Source organism: Aquarana catesbeiana, linkage group LG01 (genome assembly GCF_042186555.1).
Source record: "Aquarana catesbeiana isolate 2022-GZ linkage group LG01, ASM4218655v1, whole genome shotgun sequence".
Lineage (NCBI taxonomy): Eukaryota > Metazoa > Chordata > Amphibia > Anura > Ranidae > Aquarana > Aquarana catesbeiana.
In genome coordinates, this window is record NC_133324.1 from 22161484 (window position 1) to 22176346 (window position 14863).

The 14863-nt window shown below is 40.5% G+C and overlaps 1 protein-coding gene across 1 annotated transcript in view; it reads right to left on the reverse strand.

Moving 5' to 3' along the window:
* Positions 1–902: 902 nt before the first annotated feature.
* The window catches only part of LOC141131911 (vomeronasal type-2 receptor 26-like), a 31621-nt gene continuing 17660 nt past the window's right edge, over positions 903–14863 (reverse strand). Inside the window, exon 4 of the mRNA XM_073619768.1 lies at positions 903–1807. Within this exon, the coding sequence (XP_073475869.1) occupies positions 903–1807 (905 nt within the window). The remainder of the gene's footprint in view (positions 1808–14863) is intronic.

The following is a 14863-nucleotide window of genomic DNA, read 5'->3' on the forward strand; positions in this document are numbered from 1 at the left end:
GTTTGCATAGGCAGACCGCCGTTCTGGCTGCCTCAGGCATTTTTTTTTTACTATAGCCATTTTTTCATACTCAAAATATGTTGAAGTCATACCCTATAGCCCCAAAAGGACAGAGCTTAGAAGCAGTAATAATATATATATATATATATATATATATATATATATATATATATATATATATATATATATATATATAATTTTTCTTTTTTATTCTTTAGTGGCACAAATGAGTATTTAGGTCTTCTGGGCTGGAAGAAGGCATGGTGGCAGGATCTTTAGGTGGTGTTGACTGCTGGTGCCAATGGTGATGGCAGTGTCTGGCATCAGGACCATGTGATTTAAAACTATGGGACCTCACTTAATTTTTATAATTGTCAACTTCTAAAAGCATTCAGGTGATACTCCAGTGGTCTTTTTTGGAAAAATGCCACCTGCTGTAATAATTTAAAAAAAATAATGTTGAAGGCTGGGCAGCAGACAATCTATATGGAAAACTGAGCTTGTCAGGTTATTGATCCAACCTGTTGACCCAACAGCCCATGAAATCAATGGTTGTGGGTTTGAGGATTTGAGTGACCAGTGACGGCAAGCCTTGGCACCCCAGATGCTTTGGATCTATATTTCCCACTATGCTCAACTACACTGCAGAGTGCATGAGCATCATGGGAAATGTATTTCCAAAAAATTTGGGGTGTCAAGGTTCGCCATCACTGGAATTGACCAATAAAACAGAAATTCAATTGTTAATTAAAATTATAATCCACGTCAAAAATATGAATTCCATTTTTTTTTTTATTTAAGATGATAAAGGATAAAACTGCGGATGAACAAATAATAAAAGAATGTTTTCAGGTGTATCATTTTATTTGTGTGTTATTCAGTATAAGCATTTATTTGCTTTATTAATTTTTTTTCACCAACATAAATTTTCTGGAATTTATCTCAGGTTTAAAAAATAGGTTATATAATTTTGGAAAAAATATACAGCCTAATATTCCAGCACTGGAGGCCAGTATGGCGAATACCTCCACAGCCACCATGTATTTCCCTCTGGTGCTCAGATAGGCCGGGATCATGGCAATCCAGACACTGCAGAACACCAGCATGCTGAAGGTGATGTACTTGGCCTCATTAAAACTGTCCGGTAATGTCCTCACCATGAAAGCCAGAACAAAACTCACAGCTGCCAGAAACCCCATATAACCCAACACAGAGTAGAAGCCGATAACTGACCCTTCATTACACTGAACGAGGATCTTCCCAGGATAGGAGTCCATGTCATACTCTTGGTAGGGAGGAGACACTGACAGCCAAATAACACAGATCACAACTTGAACAGAGAAGCAGACTGAACATACAAAATAAGCCACTCTGACCCCCACCCACTTCCTCCAGGAACTTCCCGGTTTTGTAGCTTTAAATGCAATGCAGACAATGATAGTCTTGGCCAAAACAGAAGAAACTGCGATGGAGAAGAAGATCCCAAATGACACTTGTCTCAGCATGCAGGTTATATCCACAGGACGTCCGAGGAACAAGAAGACACAGAGGAAGCTCAGCAAGATGGAGGTCAGGAGGATGAAGCTCACTGTCCGGTTATTGGCTTTCACAACTGGAGTGTCCCAGTAGTAAATACAAATTAATAATATAATTATTGTTATGGCTGAAAAAAGTAAAGATGATAATGAAAATATTGTAACAATAACATCATTTTTATAGGACAAAAAATAATAAACTTTGGGAACACATGTCACTTTTCTCTCATCCGGCCATTCTTCATTGGGACACCTGTAGCAGCTTTCACTGTCTGTTAAATAAGAGAAAAACTGTTGTAAATTAAAATATTTTTGTCAGCGCTAAAATGGTCTGTGTACAGCAGCGTGCAAACAGTGTAGATATACAAACACCAGATAATACAAGTAAAGAAAAATGCAGCACTATTATAGGATGGATAAAACACAAATATAAGGCTAGGTTCACATCTATGCTGCTGTGCTTGATGCATTTTTCAGGTACGTTTTGCAGTGCAATTTGCATTTGTATCCCTCGTTTCTAAAGCGTTTTTGCATGGAGTTTTATTTTTTTTTCTCTGTAAACACACTGTAAACATACTTTATATAGCTGGTTGCTAAGGAGGGGGCAGGAAGCTTGCCGAAACATCCTTAACAACCGATGAGTCATCAGCTGTCAGCAGGATACCCCTCTGACAACTGAATGTAAAAAAAAAATATTGCCGGAAAAAATGTAAAAAAAGCTCAGGGGAGAAGACAGCTTGGGGAGAAGACAGCACAAAGAGAAAAGACAGCTCTGGGAGAAGACAACTCAGAGAGAAGACAGATTGGGGAGAAGACAGCTCGGGGCAGAAGACAGCTCCAGGAGAAGACAGCACAAGGAGAAGACAACTTGGGGGAGAAACCAGCTCGGGGTCAAAACAGCTTGGGGAGAAGACAGCTCAGGGGAGAAGACAGCTTGGGGCTTATTTTTTAATAAAGGACTTGTCAAAAACTGGCTCTTGTTTCTTCTTACATTTCACTGCTTTTTGGGGTGAATGGGTAGGGGTACAGTACCCCTACCCATTCATATAGGGGGGGGTGGAACCTGGGGGTCCCCTTGTTAAAGGGGGATTCCAAATTTCTATAAGCCTCCTGCTCACTGACCCTGACAACCACAGCCCAGGGTTGTCGGGAAGATGCTCTTGTTCCCATCAACATGAGGGCAGGGTGCTTTGGGGTGGGGGACAGAGCAAAGCAACCATCCCCCCATGTTAGGGGCATGCGGCCTGGTATGGTTCAGGAGGAGGGGGGGCACTTGCGTGTCTCCTCCCTTTCCTGACCTGCTGGGCTGCATGCTCGGATAAGGGTCTGGTAATTATTTTTGGGGCAGGGCCCATGCCATTTTTTTCTTATTTTAACCCCCAAATCCATACTAGACCCCTGGTATAGACCTGGGGGGGGCCCACACCACTTTTTAAAGTTTTTTTATTTTTTTCCGGCAATTTTTTTTTTACATTCAGCTGTCAACAGGGAACCTCGCTGACAGCTGATGACTCATCGGTTTTTAAGGCTGCAGCAGCTGGCTTCCCAGCCCCCTCCTTAGCAAGTAGCTATAAACAGTGCTTAAACAGGAAAATACAAACCGGAAAATGCAAAACACGTCAAAAATTGCATTACAAACACAACACTTGCATTTCTGGTGCAATTTCATTGAAGTCTATTAGATCCAAAACGTGGAAAAAAGTCCTATACCCTTTACAAAAATGCACCGGTCGCAAAACGCATAGAAGTGAATGTGTACCATAGGAGAAATTAAATGTTAAATGGACTGTAGTGCATTTCTGCAAACTGCAAAACGCACTAAGAAACGCATAGGTGTGACCCTAGGGTAAGTGAGTATCTGTGTAAAGTTTAAACACCCAATTCAAGATATATATAACAGAAAGTACATGAAATAGACTTAAAAAATATATATATAAAAATATGAACCACAGAAAAAAAATGGATAGAGTGTCCTTCTATGAAGTCCGTATAACTCCAAAGTGATCAGTAAATTTCAGGTTAAATACCCTTGGTGTGTTGCCTCCACCAAATAAACGCTGCCTGATTGTTCACAGCCAGAGCCTGTCAGCAAGTTCCAGCCAATGATTCACAGCCGAGATCTGCTGATCAGCTGTGTCCAATCACAGCCCAAAGCCCTGTGTTGGCAAACAATGAGAGAGAATGATCTCTCTGATTTTCATCCCATGGATGAAAAACTTAGAGATCAGTTAATAAAAGCAGCACACTTTACACATATTATACATAGTTAGGCACATATTCATCTCTTTGATCGCCCTAGATTTGAACCCCTTTCCAGCCAGTGTCATTGGTACAGTGACAGTGCATAATATTATCCAGGGCTTTTTTTTTAGAAAATAGGTGCAGGAACTCAACCACGACCTCTCAAAAAAACCCTCCCCCACCCCACACAAACCCTCCAAACCGCATCAAATAGTGAGTGTGGTCAGACTTCACTTACAGTGGAAGGGGTGTTCTGACAAAATAGGCAACTCGACAGAATATCAAACCACGTCACTTCCAGTTTATTTAAAAACATGATTAATTGTAGATTTCTATGAAGTAATTTCACATGATGAGAAATACATGTTTTGACACAAGAGCGGAAACCGAATGAAGTCCGGCGCACGGTATTATGAATGGAGATTGTTACTCCGTGTTAGAATATTATTCCAAATTCATAATTCGGCACTTATAAGTGTTATATTATATTCATGACAAGCTTGCAAAACATATTTGGTTTTATGATTAGTCATAATCAATAGAGTATGTGTGAATGACCTTGATCAATTGATTTGATTCTTCGTCCAAAGCTGAGCATTGCTGAATTTTTCTGGTGTAGCCAATCTGAGTATGACATATAAGGTATCTTGGTATAGAATGTCATGAGAAGACAAAAATAGACACGTGACCACGTAGCTAAAGGAATAATACATTGTGGATTATATCCCGTTAAGTTTAAGTTAGTTTGTAATTCCAGTCATATTAATAAGTATTAGTATATAGTTACATAATGTAAAGTTTGGTAATATGTGTTCATATTATATAGATGTTTGGTTATATGACATTACATGATCAGCACATTACTTCAAGTATGGAGTGTTACATGTGTGCTTGTCAATTGAATGCCATATATGAATCTGAGTTAGTATCTACTTTTGTATAGCATATTGCTGAAGTTAGCAGAAATTAATATGTGCCATACAAGGTTCTAAGTTTTTGTGAGGTTATGACGTTCACATGTAACATATGAAGCCAACGTTTCTATACAGAAGGGACACACGCACAGACACACACACACACCCTCTAGGATAGATGACACTGACATATTCACATGACAAGTTGGGACAGCTGAATTCTGCCAGAAGTCTGAGAACGTCATTTCCTGCTTCTTCTTGAAGGACAAGACAGCATGGAGACAGGAGGGCAGCATCCATGAAGCACACATGCTTTCATAAGCTTATTACAGCTTTATAACTTTTTATTCTATTTCATATATTTTTACCCACACTGAACTGAACTATTATACTTTTTACATTGTATTTATGATGCCAACTGTGTGACAATAAAACTCACACTTTGTTTAGGTCAGTTTGACTATCAATGCTATTTTTCCAGAAATGCCTCTGAGATACAAGAATATTAGATATTAATAATATTCTTCAATGGCGAGCCAGAAAGTTCCGTCATTTCTCAATTTTTACGGAAATCTCGATCCTTGCTGAGGGGGGAGAGATTAGTGCAGTTTTGCGAATATTCAAGTCTCGAGAAAACAGACGGTTCAGAACCTATCAACCAAGAGGTGTTTGTGTTGGGTCAGATGTGGACAACAGTCCAGTAGCAGATGGCTGAAGACGAGAAATTCTTCTAAACACGAAATGGCATCTAAAATCAAATAAATATGGAAGATAAGTTCATATGAAGAGCAAAGAGAATATCAGGAAAATTCAAAGTTAAAGAAGGAATCCTCTAGGGAAGAATTTTGGACAAAAGATTTATACTTCATATTTATGACTGTTTTATCTTATTTAGCAAGATTTTTCTAACCTAACAGAACTTGAAGAAGAAACTTTAAAGACATTTCATGAAGAAAAAAATTAATCAGAAGAAACTTTATCTATCTACTATAGATAAACAATTTGGGACTCAAACATTTGACCACATATACATTTTTTGATAATCCAATTATTCTGATATTAATGTTCATATTAAGTTAGGATTATCATTATTATTTTTATTTATTTTTCCTTATTCATATATTGAATATTTTTAGGTAACAACTGCACACTCATTCTAGTTTATAGAACATCTTTTGTTCATAACTTAAGAAACATATCACTCTTAATAGAACTATGGAAAGTTATGACAAGTTTTAGAGTGTAAAGTATATTTCCAAAGAGGGAAATATATTATTGCATCTTTTATTTATTTTAATAATTATTATTAATTATTATTATTATTATTAATAATTATTGATATGAGTCATCATTATGTTATACATTTTTAAATTCTATACCGTTATTTTAAGATTTTGAATAGATAGAACTAAGAGGAGTTAAAGTAAACAGAAAAGCATTTAGAAGGAGAGTTATTTCTAGCTGCTTCCGTTCTGAGGAATATTGTGTTCGATCATTTGATACAAGGATGTGTAAATGTGACATGAATGATGTTTTGAATGTATTAGATTAATTTAATATGATTAATCATAATTCAGGGGGGATTGTTAGAATATTATTCCATATAATACATAATTCGGCACTTATAGGTGTTATATTATATTCATGGCAAGCTTGCAAAACATATTTGGTTTTATGATTAGTTATAATCAATAGAGTATGTGTGAATGACCTTGATCAATTGATTTGACATGATTCTTCATCTAAAGCTGAGCATTGCTGGATTTTTCTGGTGTAGCCAATTTGAGTATGACATATAAGGTATCTTGGTATAGAATGTCATGAGAAGACAAAAATAGACACGTGTCCACGTAGCTAAAGGAATAATACATTGTGGATTATATCCTGTTAAGTTAAGTTAGTTTGTAGTTCCAGTCATATTAATAAGTATTAGTATATAGTTACTCAATGTAAAGTTGATAATATGTGTTCATATTATATAGATGTTTGGTTATATGACATTACATGATCAGCACATTACTTCAAGAATGGAGTGTTACATGTGTGCTTGTCAATTGAATGCCATATATGACTCTGAGTTAGTATCTACTTTTGTATAGCATATTGCTGAAGTTAGCAGAAATGAATATGTGCCATACAAGGTTTTAAGTTTTTGTGAGGTTATGACGTTCACATGTAACATATGAAGCCAACGTGTCTATACAGAAGGGAGACACACACAGACAGACACACACACTCCCTCTAGGATAGATGACACTGACATATTCACATAACAAGTTGGGACAGCTGAATTTTGCCAGAAGTCTGAGAATGTCATTTCCTGCTTCTTCTTGAAGGACAAGACAGCATGGAAACAGGAGGGCAGCATCCATGAAGCACACATGCTTTCATAAGCTTATTACAGCTTTATAACGTTTTATTCTATTTCATATATTTTTACCCACACTAAACTGAACTATTATACTTTTTTACATTGCATTTATGATACCAACTGTGTGACAATAAACTCACACTTTGTTTAAGTCAGTTTGACTATCAATGCTATTTTTTCAGAAATGCCTCTGAGATACAAGAATATTAGATATTAATAATATTCTTTACTCCGCCCCAACACTAACCAACAAAATGGCCGCCTCCGAGGCGGCGACAACTTCATCCCCATTATCTGCTGTGCTGTAAAAACATCCAAATGTTCCTTTAGCTGACTACTTTCGGTTGTCGCTGTTGTGTCCAAACGTAAATTCGTCAAAATGTGCAATTACTGGGGGTTTTAAGAAACGGGAAGTGGTTCTATATTCTACCGAGTTGCATATTTTGTCAGGACAGGGGCAATAAATACCTGGAGTGCATTATGTACAGAGTGCAGAGTTTCGGGGGGGGTGTTACACAGAGTGCAGAGTTCAGGTTGTGTGTTCGGGGGTGGGCTATGTACATAGTGTAGAGTTTAGAGGTGCCCTGCATACAGAGTGCAAAGTTCAGGGATGCACTACACACAGAGTGCAAAGCTCAGGGGTGCAAAACACACAGAGTGCAGAGCTCAGCCTTCTTCCACAGCTGTTTAACTATGCATCCCGTATCCTCTTCACTTTCCCCCCTCTTCAACTCTGACCTCTGCATACAACTCCCATCTTCCACATGTCTTACTTGTGTTGGTGTATTAAGCTGAAGCACCCAGCCTGCTCTAGTACCTCCCTGCACACTGTAGGTGGCTCTGCCTCTCTCACTTGCAGGGGGATCATTCAGTTGGGGTATTGGGATTTGCACCTGCATCTCTCTTGTCCCCATCCTGCACTCAGTGGCAGTCACTCAGGAGATCAAACCTGTGGGAGCCGTTGGGAAACAAGCTTACACTTGTAAACACAGAAGCCGGACTTCTGTGTTTACAAGTGATAGTGGTGAGTATGGAGCAGAGGGCCAGAGGTGGTGGAACTGAGTTCCACCAAGTTCCAGCTGAAAAAAGCCCTGATATTATCATTGTATTAGTGTCACTGGTGATGGCAGTGGCAGTTAGTCAGCTCTCCCCAGCTTCAGTTAGTGCCAAATTCACCACCACACTATCACAGTTCCATTATAAGTCACTGATCACTGCCTTTAGTAGTATAAAAAAAAAGTTCAGTATACACTATATTGTCAAAAGTATTGGGATGACTGCCTTTACACACACATGAACTTTAAAGGTATCCCTGTCTTAGTCCATTGGGTTCAATATTAAGTTGGCCCACCCTTTGCAGCTATAACAGCTTCAACTCTTGTGGGAAGGCTGTCCACAAGGTTTAGGAGTGTGTCTATGGGAATGTTTGACCATTCTTCCAGAAGCACATTTGTGAAGCCAGGCACTCATGTTGGACGAGAAGGCCTGGCTCGCAGTCTCTGCTCTAATTCATCACAAAGGTGTTCTATCGGGTTGAGGTCAGGACTCTGTGCAGGCCAGTTCCTCCACCCCAAACTTGCTCATCCATGTCTTTATGGACCTTTCTTTTGTGGAAGCTAAACAGTGGGGAGCTTGAGTGGAGAGTGTGAACAAATTTAGCTTTTTGACTACTGGTGATTGCTGGGTTGCATTTTTAGGTTCTTTTTGGGGCTTTTCCTTGTAGCTTTTTAACACCTTTTTCTGTCACTTTTTAAAACGGCTTTTTTTTCTTTGCTTTCTTCAGCCTACTAAGGGGAGTGGTTAATTGGTCACAGGTGCTTGAGGCCTATATAACCTTCTTTAGAACTCATTGTGAGCCTGCTCATCTTTGAGCTTGCTGGAACTCAGACCAAGTGAAACTGGACTAGGTGGTGAGTTTAAAAAAACAGAGTTGAAAATAAGAGGTTGTAACAGGGGTCAAGTACCTGTGTAGGGTGAGTGTGTACCTGTGTATTGTAAGTACATGAGTGCTGTGAGTTCACGTGAGCTGTATTGAGTATTAGTGTCATGTAGTACCTGTGTATTGTGAGTACCTGAGTGTTGTCTGAGTAGTGTGTGTGGATCGTTAGTACTTGTGTATTGTGTGTGTACATTGGTCTGCGAGTGCACGTTGGTCTGTGAGTGCAAGTTGGTCAGCGGGTGCACATTGGTCAGCAGGTGCACGTTGGTCAGCTGGTGTACGTTGGTCAGCGGGTGCACGTTGGTCAGCTGGTGCACGTTGGTCTGCAAGTGCACGTTGGTATGCGAGTACCCGTGTATTATTTTGTTGAGTACCTGTGTATTGTCTTATTGAGTATTAGTGTCAGGAAGCTAGTTGTTAGGTAATTTGGACAGGGTTGCGACTCGGTGTACAATTTGCGGCATGTGTGCGTTCCTTGATCATCCAATAGAGAGCAAATACTGCTGTGCAAAATGTAAGCACATTGTTTCCCTGGAAGCCCAGGTTCTGAATCTGGGGATGCAACTGTCAGCACTGAGAAGTCTCCCAATACTAAAGGAGAGCCAGGAACATACAAGGCAGGTTCCGGCAGGAGCCAGCGCAGAGGCGGGTGGAGACAAAGTGGTGCAGGCACTATGAAAGAGTACATAGGTGACAGTCAGAAAAGGCAGAGAGGGAAGTGCCAGGGAGGCTGATCCAGGGCTGGAGCATCCCAATAAGTATTCTCCATTGAGTGAAATTGGTGAAACCAGTCAGGGACCAGCACTGCTGGAGCTGAGGGACTCTCCTAGATGCCGGGGGAAGAACTCCTCCAGTGAGAGTGGGGGGAAGCAAAGGGAAAGGAAAGACAGATTCTGGTGGTAGGGGACTCAATTTTTAGAAGGACAGAGAAGGCAATCTGTAACAAAGATCTGAAGCGCCGAACTGTATGTTGTCTACCGGGAGCTCGGGTTCAGTACATCACGGATCTGGTGGACAGATTACTGGGAGGCGCTGAGGAAGACCCGGCTGTCATGGTGCATGTTGGCACCAATGACAAAGTCAGAGGCAGATGGAGTGTATCTAAAGAACGATTTTAGGGACTTGGGAGCTAAATTGAGGAAAAGTACCTCCATGGTAGTATTCTCAGGAACACTAAAGCCCTGTACACACGATAGAATTTTACGATGGAAAATGTGTGATAGGACCTTGTTGTCGGAAATTCCGACCGTGTGTAGGCTCCATCACACATTTTTCATAGGAATTTCCGACACACAAAGTTTAAGAGCTTGCTATAAAATTTTCCGACAACAAAATCCGTTGTATGAAATTCCGATCGTGTGTACACAATTCCGACACACACATGCTCGGAATCAAGCAGAAGAGCAGCACTGGCTATTGAATTTAATTTTTCTCGGCTTGTCGTACGTGTTGTATGTCACCGCATTCTTGACGTTTGTAATTTCCAATCAACTTTGTGTGACCGTGTGTATGTAAGACAAGTTTGAGCCAACATCCGTCGGAAAAAAAACGATGGATTTTGTTGTCGGAATGTCCAATCAATGTCTGACCGTGTGTACAGGGCATAACGGTACATCGAGTCACACCAGAAAGGCAGATAGAGATTAGGGAAGTAAACAAGTGGCTGAAAAGCTGGTGTAGTAAGGAGGGGTTTGGGTTCCTGGAGGACTGGGCCGACTTCTCAGTCGATCACCAGTACTATAGAAGGGACGGACTGCATCTAAATGAGGAGGGTGCAGATCAGCTGTGAGTAAAGATGGCCAAAAAGTTAGAGGGGTTTTTAAACTAGGCGATGGGGGGGGGCTCCAGAGGTAGAGATAGTCAGCGTGGAACATATTCCAGAGGGTAGTATTGGGGGCATTAGTGGTAGGTTGACTAAAGCACATAAACCCAAGGTAAGTATAGTAACAAGTCCTAATTGCAACCTCGGAACACCCAATAAGAGGATAGTATGGACCGGACAAAACTACGTGGCATGTTCACCAATGCCAGGAGCCTGGCGGACAAGATGGGTGAACTAGAGCTACTGTTGTACAAGGAGGATTTGGATTTTGTGGGAATTTCAGAGACCTGGTTCAACAGCTCTCTTGATTGGCTGGCAACCATTCAAGAGTATACCCTTTATCGCAGGGATAGAGAGGGTTAAAAAAGGTGGAGGGGTATGCCTATATATCAAGGATAATGTACAAGTGAATGTGAGAGATGACATCACAAAGGGAGCTAGGGAGGAGGTGGAATCCTTTTGGGTAGAGCTCCAAAGGGATGAAGCTAAGGGGAAAATATTACTTGGGATATGCTATAGGCCCCCTAACCTGAGGGAGGAGGGGGAGACGGATCTCCTATCACAAGTTGGATTAGCAGCAAGGATGGGAAGTGTTATAATAATGGGGGATTTTAATTATCCAGACATAGACTAGGCAGAGGGAACCACGCATTTGTCTAAGGCTCGCCAATTGCTAAATGTCTTGCAGGACAATTTTATGGTTCAGATGGTAGACGCACCAACTAAAAATAAAGCGTTACTGGATCTACTGATTACGAACAATACAGACCTGATCACGGATGTGGAAATATGGGGCAATTTAGGAAACAGCGATCGATGGTCCATTGGCTTCAGTATAAACCACACAAATAGGAAACATAAGGGAAATACAAAGACACTGAATTTCAAAAGAGCCAAATTCCCTAAACTACGAACCTTGTTGGAAGGCATGAATTGGGATAAAATCTTAGGAACAAAGAACACGGAGGAGAGATGGGTTTGCTTTAGGAGCATATTAAATAAGGGCTTTAGCCAATGAATTCCATTGGGTAATAAATTTAAAAGAGTGAACAAAAGTCCTGGATGGCTTAACTCCAGTGTAAAAATGCATATAAAAGAAAAGGAGAAGGCCTTCAAAAAATACAAGGTTTAGGGATCATCATCAGCATTCAGACTTATAAAGAATGCAACAAGAAATGTAAGGGTACAATTAGGGTGGCTAAAATAGAACACGAAAGACACATAGCGGAGGAGAGCAAAAAAAATCCCAAGAAATTCTTTAAGTATGTAAACAGTAAAAAGGGAGGACAGACCATATTGGCCCCATAGAGAATGAGGAAGGACATCTGGTTACAAAGAATGGGGAGATGGCTAAGGTATTGAATTTATTCTTCTCTTCAGTCTTCATGAGGGAATTGGGGGGCTTCAGTAACCAAAACTGCAGTGTTTATCCTTATGGCACATCACAGGAAGCACCTCCATGGTTACCAAAGGACAGAATTAATATTAGACTTGGGAAACTTAACATTAATAAATCACCCGAGGGTACTTAGGGAACTCAGTCAAGTAATTGCCAGACCATTTGTTCCTAATTTTTACTGACAGTCTACTGACTGGAAAGGTACCAGGTGATTGGAGAAAAGCCAATGTAGCACCAATATTTTAAAAGGGCCCAAAATACATCCCTGGGAATTACAGACCAGTTAGCCTAACATCAATAGTATGCAAGCTCTTGGAGGGGATAAGGGACTATATACAGGATTTTAGTAACAAGAACGGTATCATTAGCAGTAATCAGTATGGATTCATGAAGAATTGTTCTTGCCAAACCAATCTATTAACCTTCTATGAGGAAGTGAGTTGCCATCTACATAAAGGAAGGCCCGTAGACGTGGTGTATTTGGTTTTTGCAAAAGCATTTGACACAGTTCCCCATAAACATTTACTCTACAAAATAAGGTCCGTTGGCATGGACCATAGGGTGAGTACATGGATTGAAAACTGGCTACAAGTGCGAGTTCAGAGGGTGGTGATAAATGGGGAGTACTCAGAATGGTCAGGGGTGGATAGTGGGGTTCCCCAGGGTTCTGTGCTGGGACCAATCCTATTTATTTTGTTCATAAACGACCTGGAGGATGGAGTAAACAGTTCAATCTCTGTATTTGTGGACGATACTAAGCTAAGCAGGGCAATAACTTCTCTGCAGGATGTGGAAACCTTGCAAAAAGACCTGAACAAATTAATGGGGTGGGCAACTACATGGCAAATGAGGTTTAATGTAGAAAAATGTTAAATAATGCATTTGGTTGGCAAAAATATGAATGCAATCTATACACTGGGGAGAGAACCTCTGGGGGAATCTAGGATGGAAAAGGACTTGGGGGTCCCAGTAGATGATAGGCTCAGCAATGGCATGCAATGCCAAGCTGCTGCTAACAAAGCAAACATAATATTGGCATGTATTAAAAAGGGGATCAACTCCAGAGATAAAACGATAATTCTCCCACTCTACAAGACTCTGGTCCGGCCGCACCTAGAGTATCCTGTCCAATTCTGGGCACCAGTCCTCAGGAAGGATGTACTGGAAATGGAGCGAGTACAAAGAAGGGCAACAAAGCTAATAAAGGGTCTGGAGGATATTAGTTATGAGGAAAGGCTGCGAGCACTGAACTTATTCTCTCTGGAGAAGAGACACTTGAGAGGGGATATGATTTCAATTTATAAATACTGTACTGGTGACCCCACAATGGGGATAAAAATTTTTTGCGGAAGGGAGTTTAGCAAGACTCGTGGCCACTCATTAAAATCAGAAGAAAAGAGGTTTAACCTTAAACTACATAGAGGGTTCTTTAATGTAATGCCGCGTACACACGATCAAACATTCTGACAACAAAATCCTGGATTTATTTCCGATGGATGTTGGCTCAAACTTGTCTTGCATACACACGGTCGCACAAATTTTGTCGTAAAATCCAAATGTCAAGAACACGGTGACGTACAACGCGTACGACAAACCGAGAAAAATTAAGTTCAATAGCCAGTGCGGCTCTTCTGCTTGATTCCGAGCATGCGTGGAATTTTGTGCATTGGAATTGTGTACACACGATTGGAATTTCCGACAACGCATTTTGTTGTCGAACCAGCTCTCAAATTTTAGTTGTCGGAAATTCCGATAACAAATGTCCAATGGAGCCTACACACGGTCGGAATTTCCGACAACAAGCTCACATTGAACATTTGTTTTCGAAATTCCGACCATGTGTACGCAGCATAAGAATGGCAAGGATGTGGAATTCCCTTCCATAGGCGGTGGTCTTAGCAGGGGGCATTGATAGTTTCAGAAAACTATTAGATAAGCACCTGAATGACCGCAACATACAGGGATATACAATGTAATACTGACATATAATCACACACATAGGTTGGACTTGATGGACTTGTGTCTTTTTTCAACCTCACCTACTATGTAACTATGTAACTATGTGATGATTAAGCACAACCACAATCTACTAAGACTGCTTGTTGGTGTCCTGGAGCAGTGAGTTCCCTTTAATTTGACACTCCTAAACCTTGTGGACAGCCTTCCCAGAAGAGTTGAAGCTGTTATAGCTGCAAAGGGTGAGCCAACTCAATATTGAACCCAACGCACTAAGACTGGGATGCCATTAAAGTTCATGTGCGTGTAAAGGTAGGTGTCCCAATACTTTTGTTAATATAGTGAACATACCATAGTTCAAATATCAAAATACCTTGTAACGTGTATGACAAATGCTTGAAAGCTTTCGTTTTGTCTATTTTCAATAATGGCATAGAAAAACATTCTGCTGCCAATCTACACTGAACCACCACAATATGGAACCTTCATGGGTTACAAATAAACTAACTACAGGAACCTACAGTTTAGATCAGTATGATAAGTGAATTTGTGAAATGATTATCCTCTTTGGACCTTATCTATCTGAACTTCCTGTTGTTGAAGCAGGTACATGTTCTTTTCCACCCCTTCCCTTTAGAGGGGGTGGAAAAGAAGAGGCCCTCCTGTCCCTTCTGTATTGAACAGTA